Genomic DNA, 15,804 nt, shown 5'->3' with positions numbered 1-15,804 from the left:
GTGCCGTGGAGTCTTTCTCTTATTTCTTCATTTTCAATTTTCTCTTCCTGTGTTTCCGCGCTGCGCCGAAATACAAGACTCGCGACAACTCGCGCCCGAAATAGAAAGTACATTTGCCATTATTTAATCCACCAGGTTTTCTTTCCTGAGAATCGCTTATAGAACTCGAATATTCTATTGATTTGTTTGATAAAAAAAAAAAAAAAAATTATTCTTAAGCTTGACTGAAGAACAAGATTTCTAATTTTAATTTTTAACTCCGTAAATTTTCGACGAGAACTCAGAACTTTAGGACGTATATATATATATATATATATATATATATATATATATATATATATATATATATATAAAGTCAGAAATTCGTAGTTGAAGCTAGTTTCGCGCGGTTTCCGAGTACATCCCGTGTACTCGATAGCAAAACTAGCAATAACACGAACAATGATCCCTCCTCTACACGCAATACCTTATTTCCCACAGCGCCTGGTCGGACGAGGGATGCCAGATACAAAAGACCAACGAGACTCATACGGTGTGCGAATGCAATCACCTGACGAACTTCGCCGTGCTGATGGACGTGTACGCCGTCAGGCTGGACATCGCCCATCAGGTCGCCCTGCAGATCATCACGTATATAGGCTGCATCATTTCCGTCGTCTGCCTCGTCCTGGCCATTCTCACGTTTCAATTATTTCGCGGACTGAAGGTAATGTATATAACTGCGCGGGCGCTGATCGATCGGCATTCAATCGCGGCGAGATGGAATTTTTTTGTCACTCTCTCCGATTTCTGATTTGCAGTCGGACAGGACGACGATCCACAAGAATCTCTGCGTGTGCCTGCTGATTGCCGAGGTACTCTTTGTTTGCGGGATCGGCCAAACTAATCAGAGGATCGTCTGCGGCATCGTGGCCGGCTTGTTGCACTTCTTCTTTCTCTGCGCGTTCGCATGGATGTTCCTTGAAGGTAAGTAAATTATGTATAACTTAGCTGCTTTACTTACACACTGTACTTAATAATTTATATTTTATCGTTATAATAATCTATATGATTTTGTCGTATCGCATTACAGGATTTCAATTATACGTTATGCTGATCGAGGTTTTCGAAGCAGAAAAATCGCGGCTTCGATGGTATTATTTGGTCGCATATGGCGCACCGCTGCTGGTCGTGGCAATTTCATGCATAATCGATCCGCTCAGCTACGGTACCGATCGGTACTGCTGGCTGCGTGCGGATAATTATTTCATCTTCAGCTTTGTTGGACCTGTGATACTCGTTATACTGGTAATTTATAGATTTATACTGGTAATTTATATTTACTAAATGAAAGCTGTGCGACCAATTGGCTCAAGAAAACAACATTATCTAATACTGGTGATGTAAAACTGTTTGTTTTGTTCATTTCAATGTGACGTTTCCTTGAGCTTTTCAACTTTATTATGGTAACATCCAAAACGCAACGTCGATTTAATTTCAACATCATCTTTTGCAGGCAAATCTGGTATTTCTATCGATGGCGATCTATATGATGTGTCGACACGCAAACACCACCGTGGCCATGAAAAGCAAGGAACATTCCCGATTGGCTAGCGCAAGGTAAGCACAGTCCTTGGTAGCCTGTTTCATTCTTTTAGTAAATCACCGTAAATTGCGAATTGTATATACCGTATACCAGTCGAGTCCGTCCGTTATCCGTCACATTCGAGATTTGATCCTCCCGTCGAAGAGTAGCAGTCGAGATGTCTGTTTGATGCTTTCGGTTTACACGTTCGCAAGCTTTACTTGCTTAAAGAGATCTCCCGAACGCGGATCTTGTTGTCACGCATCTTTTGGCGGCCATGCTGATTTTTTGGTTTTGGTTTTGATTCCTATGTTTGGAATGACCGCAGATTTCGTTCGTTCGACACACCACTGTATTGCTGTGATACCTAGGATATACACGAGTATATCATACGATTACACAGATTAGTCGTATACAGGGTGCGCCATTCTGTATGTTTAAAAAACACCATTGATACAGTTTTTCCTAATCTCGCTTTTTATTTAGATCATAAATTTGTGAATTTTGTTTTACAAAATTCTTAAGTTTTAGATCTTGCATTATTATTTTTTTCGAATTTCCATATTCTAGCGACGAAATGATGCTAAATCGAAAAATATTTCAAATGCATTCAAATATTTTAAAAATAATGTAAAATGTTTCAACCCGTAGATATTAGATTTTATAGATTTTTATTATAATTTTATATTGTAGACCTTTGATTTTATAGATATTTTGTTAACTTTATAGATAATTATATACAAATGTATGTTAATTTAATTAAAATTTCTTGGGAACACCCTGTATATTGTCATTTAATTTACGGATGTTGTAAACGGCGGCATAGTCAATGATTTGTGTAAAATTATTATAAAAAATTATAAGTCTTGATTTTTGCAAAATCGTAAAAATACGAAAATAATTTGGTGATGGTAGTGAAAAAGTTGTTGCAATCCCGATTCGGATTATTAGAGATAATATTTTTCGTGATGACAGATGTTAAAAATATTGCTGTCGCTGTACGTAATGGTTTTCTTGTTTACATAATTAATTGTCAACCATTTCACCTGTGGTTATTTAGTAAAAATGTCGCTTTTCATATTCGACGGAAAGTAATGCGAATCGAGCATTGCAAATCAAAGAATAAGCTATTATCAATTAATTAATGGTGCCGGAACAATCACCTAACTGCTGTCTTGTTTCATTTGTGTATTAAATCTTCTACCCACTTCTGTCTACACTGTTCTACATTCTTCTGCATGGCGTGGTTGGTTGGTAGTGGAAAGGAAGAGAATGCTCTTCCCAACAAATTGCAAGCGCACTTGTAAGATATTTACCATTTTTATTATTATTCACCAGTCGTTAACATTGTCATTAATCGCCATCTCGCTCATTTGATCATTCCGTTTTTTTTAGTCCATTTCATTTTGATTAAGCTGTCTGAATATCATTTTATACTTATTTTGTGAACGTAGTCGTGTATATATATATATGTATGTATATATATATATATATATATATATATATATATATATATATATATATATATAGATTTTATAGTCTCTCACATCATACATCAAAACATTCTCCACCACATGATATCGTGACATTCATAGGAAACGCCAGTGCTGCATTTGTGTAATATTGTAATTAATGTAATTAATTAATTATTGTATACAATAATTGAAGGAATAAATGTATGACAACAATACGTTCACGTTTACAATATTTGAAACTTACGAATATTTAAGTTAATTGTAATGAAATGATTTAATTTTGTAAAAACTTTAAAAATTCTGAATTTTAAAATATAACATAGAATTAGCTTGGAATATATTATAATAAAAAACTAACAATTTTATTTGTGTAAAAATTAAGTTTCTGAAAATATGACTTTGTACATTTATTCCTTCAATTAATTACAACAATATATTGTGTATCTAATAATCTTTCAATTTATATTTATATCAATTGTGCTTATCGCTTATATTTATGTCGTAGGAAAAATATTTTTTTTATAAATACTTATTTCATATGATTAATAATATGTTACAATTAATATTTTAATTAGAATTTTTTATAATTTTTTTCCATCTTTTGAATAAAATCATTTTTGCGACAGATAATTTTTTGTTGTTTTTTAATTTTAATTTATAAACAAAATTTTTGTGTCGTGACGTTCTTATGTGACTGAAATTGATATTACGGACGATATATGTTTTTGATAATTACAATACTTGTTATATATTTATTATGGCACTTGCATTTCCTGTGAGTAGACACGATAATTCACTGCATGTAGTATTCTCCTTAGTTTCAGGTATTACGCCTGATTTACAAGTAGATAGACGTGAAAGTACCGTAGAGATATATCCGCCTACCTGTGTATAATGCCACATGTTCTAATCATAACGGTTTAGATAAAATGCCGCGATTCCAGCGACGCTCAAAGCGGCGCGCTCGCGCTGCTTGTGAAAATAAAAACTCCAATTCAGCATAATATCGCAATGTTTTTATGTCGCCCTCGCAAACCCTCGCGTGTCTCACGACGCTACGTGACGGTCGTATTATTTTTTTCTTTTCGATATCGTAATGTCAAATATTAAAACTGTATTTTTACAATCGACTAAGGAAACCTGAGATCAATTGCAATTATCTTTATTCTTTTATAAATAGCAAATGAGATAGGAAATAAAAATTGTAACATTACAATTTATTTAAGAATCCGAACGCAGTAAATATATAGCGTGATAAAACATGATGAAATCGGTTAAAAAGATTGGAAATCTATTAACAATAATATTTTCTTCTTTTGTTCTTGAAGTTGGAGAAAATATCTTGCCCTTATTAAGATGAATCTTCGTACGACAGTTTAAGACTTTTTTTTTTAAATCGCTGAAGCGAACAGACAAATTTAAATAACACGATCGATCCAAGACGTTTCCTTAGACGACACATGATGTTTTGCGAGATTTCATCTTCTCTCTGCGAAAATAATATTCCATCGGAGCGTCCGCCCCGACGATACGTTGGTCCTCTTTAAGCGCCGCCATCGCGATTTGTATTGTACAACAGAAACTTGGCTGGCTGTTCTCCGATGTAATTTATTATTCTGTATCTTCTGATCAGGGCCTGGCTGCGGGGCGCTATCGTGCTGGTGTTTCTACTAGGTCTGACCTGGACGTTCGGGCTTCTCTACTTAAACCAAGAGTCCGTCGTGATGGCGTACATCTTCACCGTATTGAATAGTCTCCAGGGGCTGTTTATCTTTGTGTTCCATTGCGTACAGAACGAGAAGGTAAGGGAATACGTCGGGGCACAGAAGTCTGCCTTGATTTAGACTGTTCCGGCAACATCGCTGAATGTTTCCGGAGAGAGAAATACAAACGATAAAATTGGAAGTTATTCGTAAAATATGTAATAAATTTTATCACTTGAGAGTAACGTTGCGCAATTTTTTATAAGGACAATTTGATTTTGCATTGACACACTTCCTGTAAGAACTCGATCATTTTTATTGCATATTTTTTACGAATGATTTGTAATAGAAATGTTACGTTGCTTGGAAAACTGTGTAAACTTCATACTTTATTAGAATAAAATTATATGTAGTGAGTTGTAATAATTTTTTATAAATTTTTTTATATATTCTCATTTGTATATAAATTTAAAATTTGAAGAACTTTTTAGCATTTAAGTTTAACGTATCGATCACGATTGATATTAATTAAGATTGCTAGATCATCATGTTAACATTGTTTTGCTCATAAAAGCTAGAACATGGAGATGAGAAAATGATCTGTTTAATAAAGCGCTGTGGCAATACAAGTTATTGGCATTTATTTCGCGTTTACTCTCATCACCCTGCGTAGCAGGCTCGTTATAATTTTTTTCGAGAATTTGAAAATTTTTTGTTATTATCGCGAGAGGCACCGATATTATTCTTATTTCTCGTTAAATCGGCACCAGAATTTCGAGCCTCCAAACTTAGATCGCACGATACTCTCACAAATTGCTGCAGACGATCTTTCCAATTTGCCCAAAGATAACAAGAGACATGAGTAAAATATAAAAAAAGCGATTCTCCCTTTATCTTTTATTCTTGCAACTTGTAATTTTATCCGTCATATCATGGCTATCATGAGGCTTCAGTATGAGACCGTCTGCAGCCTGCAGTCTGCAATCTCCATGTATCAGACTCGCAGAGATGCACACGACGTATCCGCACGCTGTCTCGCACAGGCCTTTAGTTTTTTCTCGCACCGTTAAACTCGTTTCGTTGGGTTGGGCGGGCTCTGCTTCGCTCTTACAGGTGAGGAAGGAGTACCGGAAGTTCGTGCGCCGTCACTCCTGGCTACCGAAGTGCCTGAGGTGCTCGAAGACGGTGACGGGCGGCTCGGCCGGCTCCACCGGCGGCAGCGGCGGCACCGGCGGCGCCAACGGTGGCAAGGACTTCGCCTCGCACAACACCTCGTCGAACCCCTCGGCCCCGACCACCGACAGCTCCGGTCTGTCGGCTCACGCAGCCACCAATGTGGGTACCAACATCGGTGCGACATCACCGCCGAACAATCACAACAACCTGACCGCCACCTGTAACAATACGAATCTTTCGATAAACGTGAACCTGAACAATTTGTCGCTGAGATCGCCGGTCGGGGCGCACCAGATGCACATGATGGCACCTAGCAACCACAATAGGCATCCCGCTCAGCAAGGTATCCAAACGCCGCTTATACACCAAACCAGAGATACACGTCGATAACGAAGCGAGGTGAAGTGGCTGCCCCGTGGGATCGTTGTAACTGATATAACACTTATGAAGATTGAGATGTAACGATCTTGCATTATGTTTATCATTTTTGCAGATACCACGTTGTTTTATATTTAATTCGAGAATTAATCGAATTACCTCTTCATTTATCACTTTTCCCCTTATCTTATTCGATAAAGATAAGAGAACTGATGATATGTTACAAAACATGTAGTATTTGCAAAAATTAGAACATTTCAATTTTTATAAAAATATTAGTTATTATGTTTTCTATAGGGCAGCCGAGAAACTAAAAGTAGGAATCTTCGAAAGAGAAATGTGCATCTTCCTCTCCCCCTTTTATTTTTTTCTTTATAATATAGCAATCACGATGCAATATTTGATCTAAAAGTATATCGATCAATATCTAACGTTTTCTGATATTGTATGCATAAAGCTCAACGAGCATATGAGATAATTTATAGGATACCAAAATTATTTTCGATAAATTGCATTTCTCTCTCTCTCTCTCTCTCTCTCTCTCTCTCTCTCTCTCTCTCTCTCTCTCTCTTCCTTTCTCCCTCTATCTTTTTCTCTTCTTTTTTCTATATATTCTATTCTCGCTGTATTTCTTTTTCAGTATGATTATAAATAACACAAATATAATCTGCAATTTAAGTAATTATTACCATTTATTTCTTGTCTGTAACTCAGGACTCAGCCTACTCTCCTTTAACTTACTCTTTTACAATTGAAAGGCTGCTACGGTTAATCATTATCTTGCCACGTAAATTACATAGAATTTCTATCTATCTCTCTTGATTCCTTCAGCGCGTGTAAATAGACTTTGGTTCGTCACGCATTTAACGCTAAATGTAGTTACTTGATCCCCAATCTCATGCTTATAATATATTCAATTTAGCACAATTGAGCAATAGAATTTTATCTGCTATGCAATGCGTTTTCTTTTTTTTTTTTATATTTGTTATAGGATGTAAATAAAATAGTCAGTTCTGTTAGTTTACTTTTGTTGTTTTCACAGATAAAGTCTAATACACGCTCAAATAGGTTTTACTCTTTTGATTTATAAAGATAGAATTTTTAAATAAATCAATTTTTTTTATTTGTACATAGAATTAATTTGCTATGACTAAGGAGACAATTTTATTTCTTGAAAACAATCTTCTTTGTATAAAAATTAATTTACAGAGATTTTCATGACTACCATAGAGAGAGAAACTATTACTTTCTGAAAGCGTATGCTTATAATGAATAATGTTAAGTGTATACTCATCTTTAATATCCGAAACCGATATGTATCTGAAAGCTTTTTTAGTGTTATCAGCAAGTCACTTCAAAAACTGACTCGCAAAACGGCGAACTAAAAGGCATTTAACGAACCGTTCAGCTCTTTCGACCCTGTCGCGCTCAGAGAGTCGAAGAGAATTGGCCGACAAAAATAGAATGAGGAGAGAAAGAGAGAAAGAGAGAGAGAGAGAGAGAGAGAGAAACTAGCGAAACAAAAAATGTATTTGGAAGAGAGATTGTTGAACGTTCGCGTATATGCTGTTATAGGACAATCTATAGGAAAGCGCCAAAGGAAAAAACATTAATGTTAAAAATTGAGAATACAAGAAATTTTATATTTTTGCCAAGTTTTTGCGATATTTTGCATTTTTAATGATAAATGCTTATTGCAGATTAAAATTTCTTTGATGTTTTATTAAAATTTTAAGTTTAAAAATTTTTAATGTTAAAAGTTTTAGTATTAAATTATTTTATATTTATATTTATTTTTATTTTTAAATTCGTATAAAGAAATTTGAAATTTTTCAAGATAAAATATATAGAGTTTTCTCTTCTTTCTCTAGTTATAATTATATAAAAAAAATATTTCTTTTTTTATAATTCGATTATTTTAAGCATGAATTTCATAAAATAATTTTATAAAAATTCTTTAAATAAGTTGTTTGGTATATTTAATATATCATTTTGTGCTCGTTAAAGAAATAAATGAAATTTGGTAGTTTCGTCTTGATTTTATTTTAATTTGAGTTCCTTAGTACAACTCGTTATATTTCCAATTAAAATAATGTCTTTCAATATTATTTGCTATTTCTTATTTAAGATGCCAAGTAATAAATAACAGCAATCTCTCGAAGATCTTAAATAAAATCATCAAATTATTTCAGCCTGTAAGTAACAGCCTGAATGAATTAAAATATTCAAAAAAATCGCTCTTCAGTTCAATTAGTCTCCAAATTATCCAGAAATGTAAAACTGGCACATCTACAATTATTGCATTAATTAATATCAAATATAGTAGTATCAAATTGATAACAAGAAAAAGACATTTTTATTTTTAATAATTCTACTGTTACTTTTAGAAGTCGTAACATGTGTTATATTTTTTTATTAAAATTAAAACTTTTTAGTGTTTTAATTTCACTTGATACAAGGGTAATTAAAAAAAAAAATTCTCTTGTGAAAGTTTTTTAAATTGTGTTTCTCAAAATTTAACACATTTGGGAAGAATGTACATTTATATTTTCACTAATGAATTTGGCTGAAGAGATGTCGCTTCCAGATTACTGATTTGATAATCCCTCGACATCCCTATTCTGTAAATAACGCGCGGAAGGCAGGTATAGCACGAACATATTCGAATTCGCACTCTTGCGAGCACGCTCGCCCGCAAGACTTCCTACTAACAGTGGTGATTTCCGTGCTTCTTATCTGGCTTCGGGGTTTGGTGTAATGCGGTTGCTGGCTACTTTGTATCCTCTTATGCCCCGGCCCGCTCCCTTTCTCACTACGAAGAACGTGATTTCGCGCGATTCGTCGTTTATTTCAGACCTTCCGGAAACGTCAATGAAATCTCTGTGATCAGGTAAAAGGCAGTAAGTGATGTAACTTTGCCGAAATGACTATTTTTACACAGGAAATTTTAGCAGCAGTTGAAGTAATCTGGTAAGTCAAATTAAATAATAGTTATATATCATTAAATGTATTATATTTTTATACCGAATGATAAGGAAGATGAGGTCTTAAAAACTTAATATCATCAACAAATTAACAATAAAATCTTTTAGAATTATTAATTATATATTTATGTTTAAATTAATTAATGAGTGATTCAAATTTAATTTATCTTATTTATATCATACTTAAAGATATTTCAATTTTTTAAATTTAATTATAAAAACACATGAAGATTATTGTTACACATTAATATGACGAAAAGAGTTGAAGAAATATAAATCCTCGACCTGTCAGTTACTGCCTTTCTCCTAGTCATAGCAGAAATAATTTCGAACATGCGCGTCAACATCAGTTGCACCCGCGCAATCATGATTTATGATTGCTCTCATAATTGCGTCTCCTTTATATCGCCTCTTAATGTTAACCCTTTTGCTCATTACATTTGATACGCCAGGCGAATTTCATTTGATCAGCATAATGACTACTCGTTTACAATTACAATAAGGGAAATTAATAATCAATTAAAATTGATTATTTATATTTGTTTCAATTTTAGGTTTTGTTTAAAATACTACACATATATATATATATATATATATATATATTTATATTTGTATAAATATATATTTATATAAATATATATATATATATATATATATATATATATATATATTTATATTTGTTTCAATTTTAGGTTTTGTTTAAAATACTACACATATATATATATATATATATATATATATTGCAGCTTTATATCATTTTTTGTTGCAGAAATGTAATTTTTTTATTTTTACAATATATTCTTAAATTATGATATTTTCTAAAAAAATGTAAGAAATCGAGAAAAGCAAAAATTAATATGATCGCAGATTGTTAGTGTTTGTCAAAGATTTGTTTTATTTTTAATAATTATTTATACGATAGTATAAATAATTATTAAAAATAAAACAAATCTTTCGTGTATTTGTTTTACCAATCAGATCGCTTTTTCACGTTGAAGGAGTTTAAACAAACAAGACTTCCGTCGACGGACGGGGAAGGTATACGTTCAGAAAGATTCGTAATGTACCAGCGGACTCAATTCTAATTAAACACGCGAAAGGCGGAGTACGAAGGGATGCACTCTACTGCGAGCACTTACATGTCGTTTTGTTCTCTTGCACTCCATGACGCTTCCGTATTCCGCCTGAACGCGCTTCGAGTAATTAAGTGGTTTTTCTCTCTTATAAACAGGCGATCGATAGAAAACGCTTTCTCAAGATGCAAATGCTTGTGCATAACAATTATTATGTTGCACCTGCAGTATGTATCTACTTGCGCGAAAATTTTTGCGTTTTCTGTCAAATTTGCCAACATATTTCACATTTTGAGGAGACGCACATTTAATCCTTTGTACTTGTCTCATTTATTACCGGTTGACTAACAGAGCAGAAATTATATTCGTTAATGTATTTGTATTACAATTTAAACAAACATTTTTAGCAGTTTGTTACTAAAAAGGAAGTATATGTTATACAGTTTATTCATTTTTTTTCCTAAAGTATATTAGTTTTTTATTACACGATATTAAAAAGCATTATTATAAAAAAAGAAATAATAAAGTTAACTTTAGATAAATGTTACAAACATTAGATTTAATAATTGTGATAATAACGAAAGCAAGAAAGAACAATAATCGGATTTGTGCCTCAAGTGTAAAGGATTAAGAGGCGCTCAAATGCTCGCTCAGGCACTCACCCACACGATCAGTCACTTAATGGAAAATGAGGGAAAAAAAAAGGAAAGGTACGAGGCGAGGAAAATCCGCGCGAACCAATCCGTTACATCTGTCACACTTTCACCGCATCACACATGCTCATTCACCGGCCACTTTCGCTCTTTCTCTCTCTTTCTCTTTCTTTCTCTTTCTTTCTCTCTTATTCTCTTTATTCCTATCAGCTGGATGCGTTTCGTTGATTAACACCAGACCGCATGTCCACGCAACGAGATAAAGTATAAAGATTCTTACGACGGACGATTACTTTGTCATCGAGAATCTCCAGAACACGCGTGGATTAAAAAATGATCAAAAGCATTTCTAAATATTATTAAAAAAATTATTTACCCTGTCTCTCAAATCAATTTTTTAAATCGCAGTTCTTCACCCTCAACTCGTCAAACAATTTCATTCCTCGGATGCGAAGAACCTCTTCGATTTCCTCTTAGAGATCTGTCAAGCCAGACAGAAAATGTTATCACCTTCTACCAACGAGGATGAGTCGTCGTTCTTTTCGATCTGTGTCAAAGCAGATCGTAGGTTTCGTACGGACCGGAAGTCTGGCCGTAGTGCGGTCGCGTGACCCGTCCCTATAGGGTCTCGAAACAGGTGCAATCACATGTCGTTCTCGCGCAACAAACAGTCTCGTTCGCCGAAGGGTGGAGGGAAGGAGGCCGGGGACGTGTCCGGGGAGAATCCTCTGGCGTGCGTGCCGACGTCGCGTATCTCAGAACGCTACATCGTAGATTTGCTCCCGCACCCGAGTTAAATCCGTTCCGCTTCCGGCATCGCACGCCGCGCGAGATACCGCTGGATGTGTACAGCATATCTCCCCCCCCCCCCCCATGTCTGCTTGTGTCGCGCGAAATCTACGGCGCCTCTTCACTCCACATCTACACAATTATGTATCCTAATTGGCGCACGAGGTCTCTTTCGTTCCCTTGCTCCCCATCGATCGAGAAGCTTAAAAACGGCTTCTCGGCCTGATGGTTTCAACTTGGACTACACATATATTTATGGACAAAAAAGTATATATGTAACTATACTTTTTATTGAATTGAAGTAATATCGAATATTATCTTTTTTAATTTTTTTTATCTTTCTATATATCTTACGCTTTGATAATTAAAGACTGAATTAACATCTTAATATAAAACTTGTTTGTTAATAAAAGAAATTTAAAATGTATTTGAAAATTAAGTTACAACGGATATTATTCTTATTAAAATCACACAGGGGCTAAAAAAGTTGAGACAAATAATAGAATCAATTAATGTTGTTTAAAGAAACGGCAAATTCCGATCCTTCCAACTCTTCATCGATGACTCATATCATGACGAATTTACGACCGATTTCCTTTGCTGCAGTTCCGGTGAAACGGAGTCGATTTTAAAAATCGTGATTGTTGGAAACCCTTTGTTTACTGACACGAACCACCTGCGTTAGAGCGACGTAAATATATTTGGATCGTTTAACAGCTCGATTTTCCGGTCGGTGATTGCGAATAGACTAATTATCCAGAGAATAATCCATCTATTCATACACGTACACATTGAGTTACGAGCGACACTGACAGGGCAGGCCCTGCCCATCGGTAAACGAAGGGTTAAGGGGGAACGGCGGATTGGTTGCTTTTGCAGTACTTGGTATCCGGTCGAAGCTGGGCGATAGTCGATAGGCAGCCGACAGTAACGGTGCCAGGTGAACCCGCCTCGACCGAGGCTCACATCGTGGCTACCCTGCCGTACGCACGTCACGCCTTCTTACCCTCAGCTCCCAATATCCCCAAATCTGCCACTGCCACTTGGGGCCACCTTAACAAAAACCTCATGTGGAAGGTAATTAATTCACCGCTAAAATCGCTCGCTGTGTTTCTCAACCTCGGGGGCGGCTCTATCGTAAGATGCGAACCTCGCGACTGTTTTGAACTTTTTGCGTTTTAATTTCAGACAAAAAAGGTACCGAGCATTTTTTACTTGATGCACGCAAGTTTCAATAGTCACCATCACTGTTCAAATTTAATTTTAAATATTATCTGTTATTTTGAAATATTAACTTATTGTTGTTTTGAGTAGCCTTTCTATTTTCAAAAAGTATTTGTAAACGTGAAAGGATGTATATCGAATTATGATGTTCCGAAATCAGAGGATATTTGCGAACAGCTCATCGGTATCATGATCCGTATGTTTGCAAGAAATTGCTAAACCGCTGCTTCCGCATTGATTATATCCTAAGTACCGATATTCAGGTTGGTAAGCAGTTTGCATTTACAAGAACCAACATACGGTCTTTGTATTTGTAGGAAGCTTGCATTTATGAGAAGTATACTAATCGAGGCACGTTTGCAAGTACCTCGAAAACTATCCCATTATCTTCGTATTTGCGAACAGTTAACTGTTTCTAGCGAGGACCTTGATAATTATCGTCTTAATATTTGCAAAAGAGTAAAAGTATAAAGACCATTAAACTAAATTTTTTATTTTATGTCAAGTATAATATATAATTTGTGTTTTAATTTTATGTCAAGTATATATATTTTTACCAAAAGTTCCGCTGAAATTAGAGCCGTCTCCGTTTCATCGTGTGTCTTTTGGAATCTCTCTTTTGTTTCTGCATGGTGTGCGGTATTAATTTTCACTCATGCACAGCACCCTTACCTAGTCACCCTTACGCATCCTAGGAGTGAATCTGATCCGAATATTGAGCATGGAGATGCGGATACACCTTGTCGACGTTTAAAGAGACATTATTTTTCAAGTTTGCGACATAGCTTGTCCTGTGATCCTTCGTCTGCAATTTATCTCTCCAATCTTTTTTCATTACACTAAAATTGAAATAAATTATGACTTTAATTTAGAAGTAAAATAGAATAAATTTTAATGTTTAAATATATGTCATTTTTTTTTTATCTTTGAGTAATGATATTTGTTTCAATTCTGTGATGTGACATACATTTATATAAAAAAAAAAAAAACATTTACATTTGCTATCACGATATTTAAACAAAATTAATTTTCCAAATTAATTTTCCATTTATTTACAATGTAAGTTATAAAATTACATAAATTGTTAAAATTTTCATCTGTAAACAAATTTTATTATTTAAAGGTTTTATATTAAGAGATTTATATTAGAGATATTAGAGATTTATATATTAATTATAACTTTTTTATTTGCGTTCTTAACCTCCTTTTTTAATGCAGTAAGTACTGTTGCTTATTATATTTTTTATATTTTTAACGACACTCGTTGAATTACCGCGATACAGCAAAACGCGATGATTGATGAGCGTCGGCTGAAATAAAACCAAAAGAGACGAAGATGTTATGGAATAAGCCATGTCGCTCTTCCGGTACCTACCTGCTCCTGCCTCTTTCTCTTTTTTTCTTATTCTAATGCGCGTCCGGCGCGCGAAAACAAATGCGAATACACGGTTATGACGTTTTATATCAGAACACAGTGCTCCATTTATCCTGTCATGAATTGTGTGTAGCTCATCTTGTGTGCCTTGGTTTACGTTGCGTGTTATATTTTTTTTGTGCTGCACAATGAAGAGAGGAGGATGATTAACCGTGAAATACAGTCCTCATGTAACGTGAGCGGAATTTTCTCGCTCGTCTCTCCTCTCATGCATGCGCGATCATCAATTGAGCCGTTTCATTTGAAAGTAGCGTATCAAATGTTATTAAGAAATATAAATAGAGATGAAGAGGTTAAAATAGTATGCTTATCTTAATAAGCATCTTTTCTAGGATCGGTATTATAATTTTCGTGAATCAGGTATTCTGTCTTAAACATAGCGAACGTAGCGAAAATTAGTTTGCTGCTATTATATCTTACATATTTGCACATATCTTCAACGCTCTTTAATTAATCTGCTCGTTTAACGATGAAATAAACGGCTCAGTTGTATAAAATATCCCTGTGACACATGAATCACTCTGATAATTAAACACTGTCGCGTCCGATGATTCTATGCGTTTAGATGGTTGACAACGTTGTGCTAAATATATTGAATATAATTTTTAAAACTATCAGTTTTTTAAATTTTCATACATAATACACGTAGCATTTATTTATAAAAGTTATTTTGGATTATTTAAGACACGGTTTGTTTTACAGTCATCGTTAGATATGTCGTTCTCGCACAAGTACATATTTCTAAAAATCGTCAAAGAAGACCATCTCAATGTATACGCGTAGAATTCAATGGAAACGTTAATTGTTCACCCTAATATCGTACCCTCTTCCTTTCCACGCACATTGATAGACCTATCGCTCTAACATCAAGCATCAAATCTCTCTCCGCAGAACATTTCTTTTAAGTCTTACTCCCGCGACTCCGGACACGGCGGCTCCGAGCAGGAGGACTCCCCGCGGACGCACAACACCTTGACGCTTGGCCACTCTGGTAGGAGACGCGGGCCGAACGACGTCGGCGAGATGAACACCGGTACCAGGACGATCGGCGGTAGGCGCGCCGCGATGCCGTACAATCATACATACACTGAGATCGTGGACGGCCGTGGGAACGGTGGGGTAGCCGGGCATCACCAGCTGCACGGCCACCACGGCCAACACGTGCATCTGCCACGTGGTCTCACCAACGAGGACGATCCGGTGTACGAAGAAATCGAGCGCGGCGGCAGCGGCGGCGGCGGCGGCGGCGGCGGCGGCGGCGGCGGCGGAGGCGGCGGCGGCGGCGGCAACGGCATCATTGGCGGTGGTATCGGCGGTGTCATCGGCGCCGGTGAGATCCAAGTGTCGGAT

The 15,804-nt window shown here is 35.6% G+C and overlaps 3 protein-coding genes across 4 annotated transcripts in view; 1 reads left to right on the top strand and 2 right to left on the bottom strand.

The window, feature by feature from the left end:
* Positions 1–15,804, top strand: part of LOC105425791 (latrophilin Cirl) — a 305,513-nt gene that overhangs the window by 284,707 nt on the left and 5,002 nt on the right. The window contains 9 exon segments of the mRNA XM_011636718.3: positions 481–706; positions 801–966; positions 1,073–1,287; positions 1,496–1,599; positions 2,823–2,867; positions 4,673–4,841; positions 5,856–6,077; positions 12,675–12,872; positions 15,346–15,804. The exon segment at positions 15,346–15,804 is cut by the window's right edge and continues 6 nt beyond it. Of these exon segments, the coding sequence (XP_011635020.2) occupies positions 481–706; positions 801–966; positions 1,073–1,287; positions 1,496–1,599; positions 2,823–2,867; positions 4,673–4,841; positions 5,856–6,077; positions 12,675–12,872; positions 15,346–15,804 (1,804 nt within the window).
* The window catches only part of LOC148937132 (ankyrin repeat domain-containing protein 16), a 21,118-nt gene continuing 11,414 nt past the window's right edge, over positions 6,101–15,804 (bottom strand). The window contains exon 4 of the mRNA XM_089073919.1: positions 6,101–6,136. Within this exon, the coding sequence (XP_088930045.1) occupies positions 6,116–6,136 (21 nt within the window). The 3' untranslated portion in view covers positions 6,101–6,115. The remainder of the gene's footprint in view (positions 6,137–15,804) is intronic.
* The window catches only part of LOC105425793 (uncharacterized), a 4,837-nt gene continuing 2,523 nt past the window's right edge, over positions 13,491–15,804 (bottom strand). For both annotated transcript variants that reach the window (XM_011636721.3, XM_089073921.1), the window contains one exon: positions 13,491–13,858. In XM_011636721.3, the coding sequence (XP_011635023.2) occupies positions 13,854–13,858 (5 nt within the window). In that variant the 3' untranslated portion in view covers positions 13,491–13,853. The remainder of the gene's footprint in view (positions 13,859–15,804) is intronic.

Source organism: Pogonomyrmex barbatus, unplaced genomic scaffold (genome assembly GCF_055798465.1).
Source record: "Pogonomyrmex barbatus isolate J1 unplaced genomic scaffold, ASM5579846v1 scaffold16, whole genome shotgun sequence".
In the NCBI taxonomy this organism is placed as follows: domain Eukaryota; kingdom Metazoa; phylum Arthropoda; class Insecta; order Hymenoptera; family Formicidae; genus Pogonomyrmex; species Pogonomyrmex barbatus.
The sequence above is the reverse complement of the archived record's forward strand: the minus strand, read 5'-3'. Positions and strand labels throughout refer to the sequence as shown.